This window comes from Oreochromis niloticus, linkage group LG23 (genome assembly GCF_001858045.2).
Source record: "Oreochromis niloticus isolate F11D_XX linkage group LG23, O_niloticus_UMD_NMBU, whole genome shotgun sequence".
Lineage (NCBI taxonomy): Eukaryota > Metazoa > Chordata > Actinopteri > Cichliformes > Cichlidae > Oreochromis > Oreochromis niloticus.
The window spans coordinates 40,972,680-40,988,466 of NC_031986.2; the positions used below are offsets into that span (position 1 = coordinate 40,972,680).

Genomic DNA, 15,787 nt, shown 5'->3' on the forward strand with positions numbered 1-15,787 from the left:
TAAAACATGCAAAAGAAAAGGTGGTAAAACCTGAAGACTGAAGCTGTGGTTTCTCTTAGTCATCTAGTTGTAGCAGTGTGAAAGGGAACCAAAGAAAGTGGAGCAAAAGAAAAACAACAGCTTTGATCTAACAACATTTGCTGAACTCATCACATTCTTGTCAGCTAATGCTATGAAAGTGTTTCAAGCTTTGCAGACCATGGTATAAGACACCTTATCTTATATCACGCAATCATCACACGCTCTTCCTGCCTGAAGCAGTTCATCCAGGTCACCAAACAAACAATTTCCAGCTTGTTTGTCTTGGCCCATCATGTCAGAGGCCCATAATAAAGGGTTTATAATGTGAGGTAGTGCAAAACTTCATTAAGAGCCAATCTCTCCAGTGGCTTTGTGACATGTGAGGTCAACACAAAGTCACTCTGAAGTCAGTAAAGTCAGAAGCGGTATCTCTCTTTCATACTAGCACCAAATACTGAAGTGAAAAATGTTAATCTTTAAATTTACTTAGGACATAACATAACATATAAGCATGTAAATATATTAAGGTTTTCCCCCTTACTACTATTCAGCAGTAAGCTTATAGTTTTATATTTCACTGTCGTCACTGTGATTGTGAGAACATTGATGTTCTGCATGAAATTTGTTATCTGTGGTTTCTGTGGTTCAGTTATACTTTGTCACAGTGAATGTAAAGTATTTCAGTGAGCTTTGAGCTACATAAAAATATACCTTTGTTTCCTTTGTATTATTCATTTATGATTTGTTGGTCAGCAGTATCCAAAAGGGCATAAGGTTTCGAAAACAGCATTCAAAAGCTGAGATTAAAAAAATAGAACTGCAGCTGTACCGCTCTTGTATCCGTGGGTTTAAAATTGTCACTATCTAATCTGATATCTAAGTTTGCCTGGAAAAGAGGGCACGAAAAGTTTGTCTTACAAGAAGTGATACTACAGGTGTAGTCACCTCAGAATAGCTTTTCTGTGATTGCAGTGCAAGTGTGCATTAAGAAAAAGATATCTTTCCATTCGACATTCATGCCGATAAGTTCAGAACCTTTGCAATGCCAGAACTTACATCATTGTAACAGTAATGTGATTACTGAATTTAGTGAATAGCACGCTGCATGCCAAATATATTTGGGCAAGATACCAGACCCAAGTTACTCCCAGATGTATCCATCAGAGTGTAAACAGCACTTAAGCATAGATAAAAAGTGCCTGTGTGAATTAGTATGAATGGGTGAATGAGGTATGTTGTTTAAAGTGCTGTGAGTGCTCAAGTAGAGTAGAAAAGTGCTGTGTGAGAACCAGTCCAGGTGCTATTCAACATTTACATTAGTGCGTTGCTTAAAAATGTTATGTGATTAACCGTAACTTACTTTGAAACACATAACATTCAGCGATATCAGTGACATATAAACCACTCATAAAACACTTAGTTACAAACTGTGAAGAGAAGCAGGTCTACAGTAGCCTAGTAAGAACAAAGTAAGGCTGAAAGAAAGTAATTCAGAGAGAACAACCAATTGATCATTCTGACAGACTTTGGTTTCTATAAAAGAATTGAAAAGTCTGTTGGTACTGATTTAATCAATCTGACTTGATTAGTGATTATAGAAGAAGAAGAGGTCAAAAAGACACAGAATGAATCAAATCAGGGGGCAGAAAGTGACGTAAAAAACAATTCATAATGAAGGAGTCCGTGAGACAGTGATAAGGTCAAACTCATAAAATAACCAGTGTGGTTAAGACTGATGAGGTACTGTGCAGTTATGATAAGCACGATAACACCAAGGTTCCAAATGAAGTGCACACATACACCGAATAAAGGATGTGGTTATAAGAACAAAATAAGAACGATGATAATCATACGTGACAACACAGCAAACTGCTGTATAAAAGGGTCTCCTTCACACCCCCAGAGGCTGTTTCAGTGGCAACATGGAAAGCCTGCATGCATTTCTGCTGGTCTATCTTCTGACATGTCTGGGACAACTAGGTATGAATGGCATTATTCTTCTCTGCCCATTTATCACTATCCCTGCTGTTGACAAAATAAGTGAAAGAGAAACTATGTATATACACAGACAAAGTGTGTCATTTGAGAATCATGAGAGCGTGTTAATGTGACATTTACAGTGTTTTGGCTTACTTTATTTTTTAATTTTTTGCAGGATATGGAAGTGACATCATACATGGTAAAAAAGCACCAGATAAATCAATGTTGTATATGGCTTCTGTGCAGAACAGCAAGGGTCATGTATGTGGAGGATTTCTTGTCACTGAGGACTTTGTTGTAACGGCTGCACACTGTGACACTGTGTAAGTAATCTATTTTCTTGTGGGGCAGTCTTTGATGCGTTCCATTAAAGTAGTTTTCTTAAACATATTCACCACATCTTAATGATTACTTGTTTAGGAACATCACACATGTTGTTATTGGCAACCACAATCTCCAGCAGGGCAGTAATACAAAAATAATCGTCGAAAAGAAATTCAAGCCCAGCAGTTTTAATGATGTTTGGCTGGGCGATGACATCATGCTCCTTAAAGTAAGTATATATTTACGCAAACAACCATTACAGGTGATGTAATTCATGGTTGATTTATTTAGATTACATAATTACTACAAATGTACTAGAAAAATAGACATTTCTGATTTTTACTTTCTGTTGTTGTGTGTCTACAGCTATCTAGGAAAGCTCAACTTGGCTGCAAAGTACAAATAATTCAACTTCCATGTGCTGAAATAACTTTGGAAGAAAATCAAATTTGTCAAGTGGCTGGATGGGGAACAACTAAAAATGGTGGCTCAGTTGTCGATGACCTGAGAGTTGTGAATGTGTCTGTCATTAACCCAGAAGTCTGTAGGGAACAATGGCCCGGTCTTCCTGTCAATGTTATCTGTGCAGGTGGATACGGCACAGACAAAGGATTCTGTCAGGTATGGCTTCTGTCCTTTCATTGTCTATGTCTACTTGTTTCCTGTTGACAATTAGCTGAACAACCTAAATTAAATATGAAATGAAAAATGAAAATCCTCTTTCCTCACAGGGTGATTCTGGTGGTCCTCTGGTGTGCAACGGGTTAGCTGTTGGTATTGTTTCTTTCAACAAATATCGCAACTGTAACTACCCAGATGTGCCCAATGTCTATACGGACATCTCAAAATACCTTCAATGGATCAACAAAGTTCTGGCAACTACAAAACCTTCCTAAAAATGTATTTTTTTATTACTACAATAGAAGCAAAAATAAACATTTTGCTCTCTGTCATGATCCCTGGGTTTTAGCTTCGGTTTTTATTTCTATTTACTCATGTTCTAGAGTCGTTAGCCCTTGAATTGTTGTATTTTAGATCTGTTTTGTTTCATATTTATTGTACCGCCAGTGTTTCCTCAGTCTCAATCTCAGAAATTTTAAGGATCTATACTTTATTTATTTATTTCTCTGGCAACTTTTTACTGTTTACTGTGCATTTTTACACAAATTTCTGTACTTTCTTCTTTCTATTCCATGCAGACTTGTTACTTTAGGTTTAAGACATTTGCGGGGAGTTTTTATTTCACATCACTATCCTCCTTTCAACATTAAACTGATCTGAGATTAAATGGAAGGAACCAATAACACATAAAGGACAATCCTACTGGAGCTTATCGCATACAAAGATGAAAAGATGAAATGTGTCATTCATAGCGCTATACTCAGGGGTTAACGAGAACATCGACAGTGAAACTGGTGTTTCAGACGTTTCTAGGTCATAGCAGGGCTGAGTCTGGCTGGTTCATGGTTAGTACTTAATATTCTAACCAATTTCCTGTTATCTGAGGGCCTGGAAGATATTTGGGTCTTCTTTTGGACCTTGGCAAAGTGATGACACATCAGAGTAAATTGTACTAATTATTTAAACTGATAATCTGCTTGTTTAGAAATGGCTCAATTTGTGTAAATCTTAGTTTCTTGGACATTGTTATGAGGACCTAGCAAGATTAGCCCTGCACCTTGTCAAATTAAGACATTGTAGAGCCTTCACCATCACTTATTAAAAGATTTAAGTGAGGGTATGTCTATATTTAAGCCTGTATATAAAATTTTAATTTTCACTCTAACTGGATTAGAGAAATTTCACAATGCATTCAAAATTGGACACCAAATTCTGGTTTCCAAAATTCATAAAAGTTGTACAATCATTCCACCTTAAAACAGAAACAGTTCAAAGAAATTATTAAAAGCCCCAAATTAAGTATGACATTCATGCCCATGATGATTATATGCAAACTAATGATCACAACTTCATTTCCAGCTCAGCTGTCACATGAACAATCTGCAAAGATTTTGTTTACCGCACTTGCAGACTTTCAACTCTTCACATGGGTGGCTTGTTCTGGAAAGATGGAACCACGATGTGATATACGCACACATTTCAGTTTCAGAATTGTTACAAACCTAAATTCATACTGTGTGAACTGACAACTTATTTCAAATTGTTTCTGAATCTTTACTTGAAGGGAACTTGTGACTATTAATAAAGATGTGACAATTCATTTTATTCGTAATTGATTTTTGGAAACAGCTGAAGCTAAGTATAAGTTTAACTATGTTCAAGAATTTATTTAGCAATACTGGAAAACATGTTTAATTCAGGCGTGCTATACCGGGGGAAAGACAGTATTTTTTTCATTTCTATTTTTGCAGTAGAAATGCATGCCATTGACGTTAGAATTTCATTGTTACTCTAAAGAGAATACTGTAATTATTAAAAAAAACAAAAAAACAAGAAACATAATTTTGGTAGAACTTTGGTTAACAACATACAGTGGTGTAAAAAAGAGTTTGCCTCCTGATTTCCTTTTTTTTTTCTATGGTTGCAAATGTTTCAGATCATCAAACAAATTTAAAGAAAAAAGACAAATATAACACAAGTAAACACAAAATGCAGTTTCTAAATGAAGGTGTTTATTATTAAGGAGAAGAAAAACCTACATGGCTCTATGTGAAAAAGTGATTACCCCATCCTGTTAAATCATGAATTAACTGTAGTTAAACACATTTCACTTTCATTGCCACACCAATGCCTGATTACTGGCAGACCTGGTGAATCAAGAAATCACTTAAATCAAGCATGTCTGACAAACTGAAACAGGCAAAGAGATCTCAAAAAGCAACACAACATTCTCAACCCAAAGAAACAGCTGAGAAACAAAGTCACTAACATCTATCAGTCTGGAAAAGGTTCACAATCCCAGTGGTGGCCTATCGACCAAAATTACTCCAAGAGTACATCAACGACGAATGTATGACGTCAAAAAAGACCCCAGAACAACATCTAAAGAACTGCAGGCCTCACTTGCCTCAGTTAAGGTCACTGTTTATGACTCCACCATAAGAAGGAGAGTGGTAAAAACGGCTTGCATGGCCAAGATGAAGTTTCAAGTTTCAAGAAAACCACTTCTAATCAAAAGGAACATAAAGGCTCGTCTCAGTTTTACCAGAAAATATCTTGATGATCCCCAGAAAAATACTCTGTTGACAGAAAAAAGTCAAACTTTTTGGAAAGTGTGTGTCCCATTACATCGGGCATGAATGTAACACAGCATGTCAGAAAAGGGACATCATATCAACAGTAGAATTGGGTGGTGGTAGTGTGATGGTGTGGGGCTGTTTTGCTGCCTCGGGACATGGAAGACTTGCTATGGAAAATGGAACCGTGAATTCTGCCGCCCGCCCATCTCTTCGTGACCTCAAGCTGAGGCAAACTTGGGTTTTGCAGCAGGACAATGATCCAAAAGACACCAGCAAGTCCAATTCTGAATGGCTTAAGAAAAACAAAATGAAGACTCTGGAGTGGCCTTGTCAAAATCCTGACCTGAATCTGATTGAGATGCTGTGGCATGACCTGAAAAATGCTGTAAATGCTCGAAAACCCTGAGGATGCCTTACTGCAATTCTGCAAAGTTGAGTGGGCCAAAATTCCTCCACAACACTGTAAAAGACTCATTGCCAGTTATCACAAATGCTCAATTGCAGTTGTTGTTGCTGCTAAGGTTGGTCTAACCAGTTATTAGCTTTTTCACATAGGGCCATGCAAATTTGGATTTTTTCAACTTAATAATAAACACCTTCATTTAGAAACTGCATTTTGTGTTCACCTGTATTATCTTTGTCTAATACTTAAATTTGTTTGATGGTCTGAAACATTTAAGTGTGACAAACATACAAAAAAGTAGGAAATCAGGAAGTGGTGTGGAAAACACTTTTTCACAACTATATATTAGATAGTATAAAATATACATTTTATAACAAAAAAAGTCACCCAGTTCTATCCTTGTTCATTAGATATGCACAGGTAGAACAGAAAGGAGTTCTAAGTAATGCAACCTTATATACCGTCACTTCACCACCAAGTGCATATAAAATTCAAAGCAAATTAGCTTTGATGGAATTTTACGGTCTGTGTCTCCTCAGCTTCATCAGATAACAGCTGATAACAGGCCTTCCAGCTGTTTGTTTTAGTGTGTAAACAGAGTGAGATAATCCAGGGAACTTGGAAAGAGAAGTACTGGACGTCTTTAAATTTCTTGAAGATGTTTCAGCTCTCATCCAAGAGCCTTCTTCAGTTCCTTCTTAAATTCGGAAGAAGACTCTTGGATAAAAGGTGAATCAGAAATCTAAAGAAGTTCAGTCACTTTCTTTCCAAGCTCCTCAAACTACCATGACTACCCAAGTGTTAAATAATATCACAATATTAAGATAAGATACACTTAGGTTTTTCTTCTCCTTAATAATAAACACCTTCATTTAGAAACTGCATTTTGTGTTTACTTGTGTACAGTCTCAGAGTTGGTAAATATAGTGGTTAAATATTAATTTAAACACATATATATGGCACATTTATATTTATATTTTTTTATTTTGAAAAATAGCTTAAGTAAATACAATGGTATGTAGTTCAAGAAATATCCACAGTATATTCTGTTTTAGAATTATAACATTTGCAGCATTTTTAGAACAAATTCTCATTGCTGATGTTTTATAATCATAAGTAATCATTGTATATCATTGTTTGCCTGTTGAAGGCAGTTTTTTGTAATCAGATTTGTAAAAATCAACTAAACTTTTCACCAGTAGAGGACAGTGTCTTACCAGAACATTTTACTATAGCTGCACTTACAGTAAAAAAAAACAAGAAAATTCAGCGTTTTGGTGACATCATGGTGGCATAGTGGTTAGCATTACTGTCTTACTAAAAGAAGCTTCATTTTTTAAGGTTCCTGGTTGGCTGGGGTCTTTCTGTGCAGTGTTGCATGTTCTGCCACAGTTCAAAGACACGGTTATTAGGTTAAGTAACAAACTGTAACTGTACAGTAAGCAAACAGTCTCTCTGCCAGCCTTGCAAGAGACTGATGACCTGTTCAGGGTACCTTGTCTATCAACCTCTGACAGACATGACAGGCTACAGCTGTGTAATTCTAAGTTTGATAAACTTTTAAGAAAATTAAATCTTGTGATCTAAGAATGATAGAATTTCTTTTCTGTTATGCATTAGAAAAGTCATCTAGTGTCCATCAAGGTGAAGAATGGATTCTAAAAGAAATGTTAAAAAGCCAAGACATTTTTTTAAAGTTGTATGGTTGTAGTACCACTGTATTTCTGAGCTTTTAACTTTCAGTTTCTGATCTGATATCTAAGCTCATCTGAACAAAGAGGCACGCAGACTTTCCCCCGCCAATACATACATATATATATATACATATATATATATATACATATATATATATATATATATATATGTATATATATGCACCATTTTCCCAGGGCAAATGGTGCATCCACATATAACAATTGTGGTATATCAGGAGGTCTCGGTATGTAGGGAAAAAAAGCCATATAGCAGAAACTCTTTTTGCGAAACCAATGAGGTGCAGTAATGAGTGGAAATAGCTTTTCAGTTAGCAGCTGTTAGAAGTGACCCTAATAGTAGATAAAATAATGATGATTGACATACTCTGCTGGTGCTATTGCTTCTACGTTTGTGGAACTGGATGATGCTTGCTTTTAGTTTATGAATTACTCAATGTAGCTACACTAACCACTGACTTTTTAAAGCAGGAAATGTGTCACTTTAGATTGCATTGGGTTTGGGGTTTTTTGTTTTTTTTTTTTTACTTTGACTGGAAGACCACTGATTCTGATACTCACACTGAAGATGAAAACTGGTTTCTGTGGTTCATTAAGGAATTCGAAGAAATGCTGTCGCGCTACCAAAACTCAAAATAACAGAAAGATGACAAATGATATAGAGCAAGGTTTTACTTGCTTAACTTGTTTAACTTCACAAACAGTGAGGATGAACAGATTCATAAGAGCCTGAAAGATGAGTCCACTTCTTAATCATTTTATATTGATTAGGAAGTAGATGGTGCTCAGCTAAGTGATAGAAAATCTCCATCATGTTGCTGCACATATCAAAGAGTTCATCTCCATCAGAAAATAGAGCTTCTCTATTGCAGTCTGCATTTTTCTTGGATCAACCTCTTGTCCCGGTAAGGATGCGGGTCATGTTGTTGTCCTCTTCTCTCGAAATTGAAACACCATTTATGGTCTTATACACATTTAGAATTAGATTCTTTTTAGACCATTCCACAAGACTACTTGAGTCATGTCATTACGCAGTGAATACTTTTACTTGAATGGCATTACCTTGGCCAGCTGTGAGAAATCCTGGAGTCATATAGCAACACACCACACACAACAAGCGTACTTTTTGTCAATTTTTGACTAATAAACCATTAATTTGACCTTGAAGACCTTGGGGGACCTAAGTCAAATTTTAATGTATCGCTAAGACGACCCCACTCTACACCAGTATTGGCGGCAGTATACTGCAATATTCTGGCAAAAATAGAATGAATCCTTTTTTCATGAGATGCGCACGTGTCAATATTTGGTTATGCACATGTTCTTCTACTAACTTTTGCAACAGTTTCATAATCGTGACTATAGGCACAGTTCAAATTATAATCTTATCTCCAGTTCCTGCAGTTCATAGTTTGATGCAAAATATCACTGTGTCAAGTGTTCCCACGGTAAAGAATCAGAGCCTTGCATCGGCCTTCTTTACTTGTTGGATTAAGTAAACTACAACTCTCGCAATGTGTGTGAACCATTTTCATAAAAATCTGAGACATTATACTTCAAATAAACTGAAATTAAAAACAAATAAATAAAACTATTTCTAAATTCAATTAACCAATTACATTACTATTCAGCCTTAAGGTGGATTGGACCTGACAATCCTTGAGGAAGATGGGAATAATTGGGTCCTAACTGTCAAGTATTACTGGAATTAAGCAAGAAGCCAAATGATACAAACTGTGTTTACAAACTAGGCCTTAAATCTAACAAATACAGAATATGGACATGATAGGTCAGTGAGCTACAGCCATGACTATAAAGGAAATATTGATACTGATCTGGTAATGTTGTTGCTTCTGTCTAAAATAGAAATAGATATTTGCTACAGCAGTAGCTTATTAATTACTTGGTCTATTTATTATATTGACATTACCCAAATAACTGTCAACATTACAAGTTAAGTGTTAATTAGATGTTAATTACAAGCAATTAGTCACATCTTACAATGCAAGGCTAACAAACTGTGGGGTGACTGTGGCTCACTAGGTAGAGCAGGTCACCTACTAATTGGAAGGTTAGTAGGTCAGTTGTATAAAAGTGCACTGAGTGCACAAGTATTTCCGTTTCTATTGCCCACATTTGTTGATGAGTTGACTTGTTACAATACAAATGCAATGTCCGTCACAGGTAGGACAAAACTAACTCCAATATAATTTTGTGGTTCATCAGTAAATCAAAAATATATTGGAGTTAGTTGAAATCACTGACATCAGCATTTAATTTAATCATCAAAGAAATGTACATCAAGGTGCTACAGAAACATCAAATTAACCCTTTTTCACTTCACAAACAGCAAGAAGCAGGTCCAAAATAACCCGGAGCGAACAATGGAGACTGAAAGATGCACAATACGGTTGAAGAGAAAATCCTGAGAGGGAACTAAAATCCAAAACAGCCAGTTGATCATAGTGACAATGTATGATTTCCTCAAATAAGAATCGTGGCGTGACATCTGTATTTTCATTTTTTAAAAGCATCCAACAAAAGCTATTTGATTTGTATCTACAGAAGAGCAGAAGGTCCGTATAATAATACTGAAAGCACCAAATCAAGTGTCAAATCCCAAAACTCATACTAAAAGTGAATGCTAAACAGTGTCATAAGTAAGAAAATTAAGAATAAATAATGTCAGAATAATAAACATTCTCATAACACTCATAATACAATCTGTTTCAGACTGCTGAGGTAAAGTAATTAGGACAAACTAGATCATACAAGGATAATACAAATGCAGAACTTGCACGCTTACTTGAGCAAAGGATGTGGTTAGAAGTCAAAACACGAAAGATTGTGCTGATACATGCCACCGTGGAAATTAGCCGTATAAAAGGGTCATCTTGACACCCCTACAAATACAAATTAACTGCCATGATGCACGGTCTGCAAAACATTCTGCTCGTCTATGTTCTGAGATGTCTCGGACAAATTGGTAAGAATTACAATTCTTGGTTGTTTTTCACTGATCATTTAATGGAGCATCAGCCTAATTTTGATGTTTTTTTGTTGTAGTACATGGTAGTGACATCATAAATGGGAAAAAGGCCCCAGAGAACTCAATGCAGTATGTGGTCTCAGTGCAGAACATTGATGGCCATATGTGTGGAGGTTTTCTTGTCACTGAAGACTTTGTGGTAACTGCTGCACACTGTGACGTCGAGTAAGTAATCAGTCTTCTCGTGATGACCTCTTTGACTCGTGTAACTGCATCAGTTTAATTGATTAATGGCTCTTAATGATTGTCCTCCTTCAGAAACCCCACACATGTTGTCCTTGGCAGCCACAATATCAAGAAGGGTTATCAAATAAATATTGAAAAAAAATTTAAGCACCCCTCTTACTCCAACATTTGGTTGGGTAATGACATCATGCTCCTTAAAGTAAGTATGTATTCATGCAAGCAACGCTTTCAAGTGCCATAATTGTTGATTTAATGATTTCCATTCTAATAACACTGCTAATATGTTATGAAATTAAGAATTTGGGATTTTTTTCTTTCTGATGTGTTTCTCCAGCTGTCTAGGAAAGCTCAGCTAGGATGCAAAGTACAAATAATTCAACTTCCATGTGCTGAAATGAACCTAAAAGCAGGTGAAGTGTGCCAGGTGGCTGGTTGGGGAAAAAATAGAACTGGTGGTGAAAATGTCGATGACCTGAGAGTGGTGAGCGTGTCCGTCATTAACCAATATGTATGTAGGGAACAATGGCCCGGTCTTTCTGCCAATGTTATCTGTGCAGGTGGATACGGCACAAACAAAGGATTCTGTCAGGTACGGCTTCTGTTCATTCATTGAATGCGTCTGCTTGTTTCTTGTTGACAAATATCCGAACAACCTAAATTAAATATGAAATAGAAATTTTCCTCTTTCTTCCTGACAGGGTGATTCTGGTGCTCCTCTGGTGTGCAACGGGTTAGTTGTTGGTCTTGCTTCTTTCAACAAAAATTACAACTGTGCTTATCCAGATGTACCCAATATCTACACAGACATCTCCAAATACCTTAAGTGGATCAATGGAATTCTGCTAACCGCAACATCTTCCTAAAAATGTGTTTTTGTGTTGCTACTGTAGAAGCAAAAGATAAACGAATTAAAAACATGGCTGTCTGTTATTACCAGTGTGACAAAATATAGCAATAAAAATCTATTCCAAATTTTCTGTCTAATTTCCTTTTGTAATAATCTTAGTTTACAAAACAACAAGAAACAAGAATACTATAGAGGTCATTTTTGTCTCAGGTGAAGGCCAACTAACGTCTTTTTTATGTCTTCTTTGAGATCTAAAAAGTATAAAATGCTAACTGAATACTCTGAGAAAGCTTACTTCAAACATTTTTTTTCCTGTACAGATACTCACTGATGCACATAGGGGCAAACAAAAGCTACATGAGCTACGTGTTTTGACTGCCATGATTAATCATTAATACAATTATCATAATTCTTAAGATAATATTAAGATATTTATGTAAACTTTAACAAAATTAGGTTAAAAATGACAAATTTGGATCTAATGAGAAAGACACAAGAAACAAAAGATGGAAGAGTGACTAGTCCAACACTTAATAAGGCAGTGTTGGACAGGTCTTCTACCCTAATTAGTTGATTGAAGAAAGTTTCACGCACCCATTTTATCACCTACAGGCTTGACTTTGCCTCAGAGGACTTGCTGCAGTTTGGGGTCCACAAATTTAATTCAGTTCACAAACTTTTTTCGCTTTGACTCTGTCTTTGGCTCAGTTTTACAAGGGACTTTTTTATGTAACTGAATCTGGCAAATACTTTTTTTGATTACAAGTGCAAATATACTAACACTATCTTGTAAAATACTGCCACCTACTGGCGAAAGACAAGTCACAAGTTTGTCACATGGCTACCACAGACAGCCATTCATTCACAAAGTCAGACCTATGGCTAATTGAGAATAGCCAAGTAACCTAACAAGCATGCGTCTAGACTGTGGGGGATAGCTGGAGTAACAGGAGAGAACCCGTGTATACGGGAGAACATGCAAACTTTATACACTAACTTTATACAGAAAAGCCTCAGCCTGTGGATTCAAACTAAGTAACAAATCTCACCTGCCTGGCTTATCACCTTCAAGCTTCTTCTGTTTAATTCAGTTTTGTTTATATAGCACCACTTCACAAAAACAGTTGCTGCAAACAGTTGCACTTTGTGTTGTAGGGAAAGACCGTACAATAATAGAAAGAAAACCTCAACTATCAGATGTACCCTTATGAGCAAGCGCTTGCAGACAGTGGGAAAGAAAAACTCCCTTATAAGAGGAAGAAACGTCCATCAGAACTAGTCTAATGAAGTCTGACCTTCTGGGTGGGGGGGGGGAGAAGAGAGCCACATAACGTATAGTGTTTAATCACACTGACAATGTAAAGAGGTGAGCGAAAAAGAAATATTCAGTGCATTAGAAGACCCTCCCATAAGCCTTAGACTATTAGCATAACTAAAGTATGGTTCAAGGTCACCTGATCCAGCCCTAACTGTAAGCTTTATTCAATAATGCAGTAGTTAATTGAAAGGCAACTAGGAGACAAAAAAGTGGCAACATTTTTGACACACGATTCTGCATTAGTAAGGTATTACTAAGGGCTTAATTTATCATTATTTAAAGCATTACTGCTCTTTAGTATGTAATTTACAAATAGAGATATAAATGTTTATTTTGGTTTATAAGCTTAAATATAGCATGTTGTGTGTTTTGTGATGACCTTAGCCATATTTTATTTTAAATGAAGAAGCATTAGTATATTTATGTTAAAGTACCCTGTAGCTCTAACGTCTTCATGTATCTTTCTCTCGTAAGCCCCTTTTTTCAAACTTCGACTGTGGGCCTAGCTACATTTCAGTGTTCTGCAGTCCTCGGGTGTGCTATGTTTGCATCTAGCAATACATTTGTATGTTCTGTATCTCTTTGTGCTTTGTCTGTATCACTTTTCTGTTGTGAAGATAGTTGAGACTTGTTCAACTCTTGATATACTTTTATTTTCTTCTATAAGGCAAAAATAGTCCTCACTTTTGATGAGGTCACAAAATACATAACAACTAGTAACTGTCTCTGATTAGTGTTTGTGATACAATGAACACATTATATATGACCTTATTAATGTGGGGCAGGGATCGCTCAGTAGGTAGAGTGGTGGCCCCATGATCGAAAGGTCGGGGGTTCGAATCCACTGAACGGCTACCCTGAGGTACCCCTGAGCACACAGGTCCTTGGGCACCCAATGGCTGCCCACTGCTTCACAGAGTGAATGGGTTAAATGCAGAGAGGAATTTCCCCACGGGGATCAATAAAGTACACATCATCTTAAAAAAACACTTATCTGTTCCCATAAGTTGCATACTAATGCTTTATAAATAATGAATGAAGTACTTACTGATACCTTACTAATGCTTAACAGTCATTATGTATGTGTTACCCAAAAACTGTCATGCTGATAGACCTTTACTGAGAAAGAGGTATAAATTTAATAACTAGTTTTGATCAGTGCTGATAACTGGAAGTATTTGTTTTGGAAAGTTACAAAACCACATTTACCAAAGGAAGTCACTGCAGCTGTGATAAAATGGATAGGGATCAGTCAGTGCAAACCACATAAAAGGGCTTACTACACAGTTCCATGGTGACAGAGCGAATATCTTTCTGCCAAGATGTATGCTCTGCACGAATTCATGCTAATTCATGTGTTGACGTGCCTTGGACAAAATGGTAAGTCACACTATAAAAATACTTTTAGTCATCTGCAAGCTGAATATTGACACTTTTAACTCATTTTAATTATCTTCTAATGTCTTTAGCACTTGGAAGTGAAATTATACATGGGGAAAAAGCTCCCGAGAACTCACTGTTGTATATGGCCTCGGTGCAGAGCAACTATGGCCACGATTGTGGAGGATTTCTTGTAAGTGAGGACTTTGTGGTCACTGCTGCACACTGTGATGAAGAGTAAGTAATCATCCTGCTTAAAGGTCATTTGTGAGTAATGTGATAAGAAATCACTTCAGAAGTTCCTATTAATATGCAACACTTTTCACCTGCTGCACAATGTATCTCACAATTTCTCCCTTAAAATTATACACACACACACACACACACACACACACACACACACACATATATATATATATATATATATATACCATTACCGTTTAGAAAACCTACTGAATATCTCTGACTTGCAACTTATTTAGGAATCCAAGGAGAGTAGTTCTTGGCACCCACGATCTCAGCGAGCCTGCTAACACCATGAAAGATGTAATCATGAAATGCATACACCCATATTATAAAGGTGTTGGAAATGGGAATGACATCATGCTACTCAAAGTAAGTCGATTTTTTTTCCACTTAATACACAGAAGACCTATTTGTGATATCTAGAACATTTGCATATACAGTCTCTTAATCTGTTCCCAGCTTTCTAGTGAAGTCCAACCAAGCAAAAGCATCCAAATTATTAAACTTCCCTCTTCTGAAATAAAGCTAAAGGAAAATGAAAGGTGCCTTGTGGCTGGGTGGGGTATGACAAAAACTGATGGTCCATTAGTTCACCAGCTGAGAGTAGTGGATGTGTCTGTTATCAGCCCAGAGGTCTGTAGGGAGAACTGGCCGGGTCTTCCGGACAGTCTTATTTGTGCTGGTGGTTATGGCACAAACAAAGGATTCTGCCAGGTATGTTTTTTTTAATTTGTTTGTTTGTTTGTTTGTTTGTTTGTTTGTTTGTTTGTTTGTTTGTTTGTTTTAATTAACTGCTAACTCATGCTTACTTGAAATTCTGTATAAAACATTTTTTTCTTTTGATTAACCCTGAAAGGGTGATTCTGGTGGCCCTCTGATCTGCAATGATACAGCTGTTGGTGTTGTTTCTTTCAACAAATGGGGCAGATGTGACTACCCGGATGTACCAAATGTCTATGTGGATATCTCAAAACACCTTAACTGGATCAACGGGATTCTCAAGACAAAGCATTGTTAAATCTTACATAAATCTTTGCTTTGACACACTGTTATTGTAGTTGTGCATTTAAATCACTCTGTGTTTTATCTAGATGCAGAATAAATAAATGTTTCAAATATTT

At 36.5% G+C, this 15,787-nt stretch overlaps 3 protein-coding genes across 3 annotated transcripts; all 3 read left to right on the forward strand.

Moving 5' to 3' along the window:
- Positions 1 to 1,943: 1,943 nt before the first annotated feature.
- On the forward strand, positions 1,944 to 4,514 carry LOC100712172 (duodenase-1-like). The gene is made up of 5 exons (XM_013266768.3): positions 1,944 to 2,001; positions 2,177 to 2,324; positions 2,422 to 2,554; positions 2,692 to 2,946; positions 3,057 to 4,514. The coding sequence occupies exons 1-5, from the start codon at positions 1,944 to 1,946 to the stop codon at positions 3,219 to 3,221; spliced, it is 759 nt and encodes a 252-aa protein (XP_013122222.2). The 3' UTR covers positions 3,222 to 4,514.
- A 5,969-nt stretch (positions 4,515 to 10,483) lies between these two features.
- LOC100711902 (trypsin) lies at positions 10,484 to 11,831 on the forward strand. Its single transcript, XM_003439665.5, has 5 exons — positions 10,484 to 10,626; positions 10,707 to 10,854; positions 10,948 to 11,074; positions 11,210 to 11,464; positions 11,574 to 11,831. The coding sequence occupies exons 1-5, from the start codon at positions 10,566 to 10,568 to the stop codon at positions 11,736 to 11,738; spliced, it is 756 nt and encodes a 251-aa protein (XP_003439713.1). The 5' UTR covers positions 10,484 to 10,565; the 3' UTR covers positions 11,739 to 11,831.
- A 2,432-nt stretch (positions 11,832 to 14,263) lies between these two features.
- Positions 14,264 to 15,787, forward strand: LOC100693138 (mast cell protease 1A). Its single transcript, XM_003439855.4, has 5 exons — positions 14,264 to 14,420; positions 14,510 to 14,657; positions 14,903 to 15,035; positions 15,126 to 15,380; positions 15,523 to 15,787. Exons 1-5 carry the CDS (start codon positions 14,363 to 14,365, stop codon positions 15,682 to 15,684), a joined length of 756 nt encoding a protein of 251 aa, XP_003439903.1. The 5' UTR covers positions 14,264 to 14,362; the 3' UTR covers positions 15,685 to 15,787.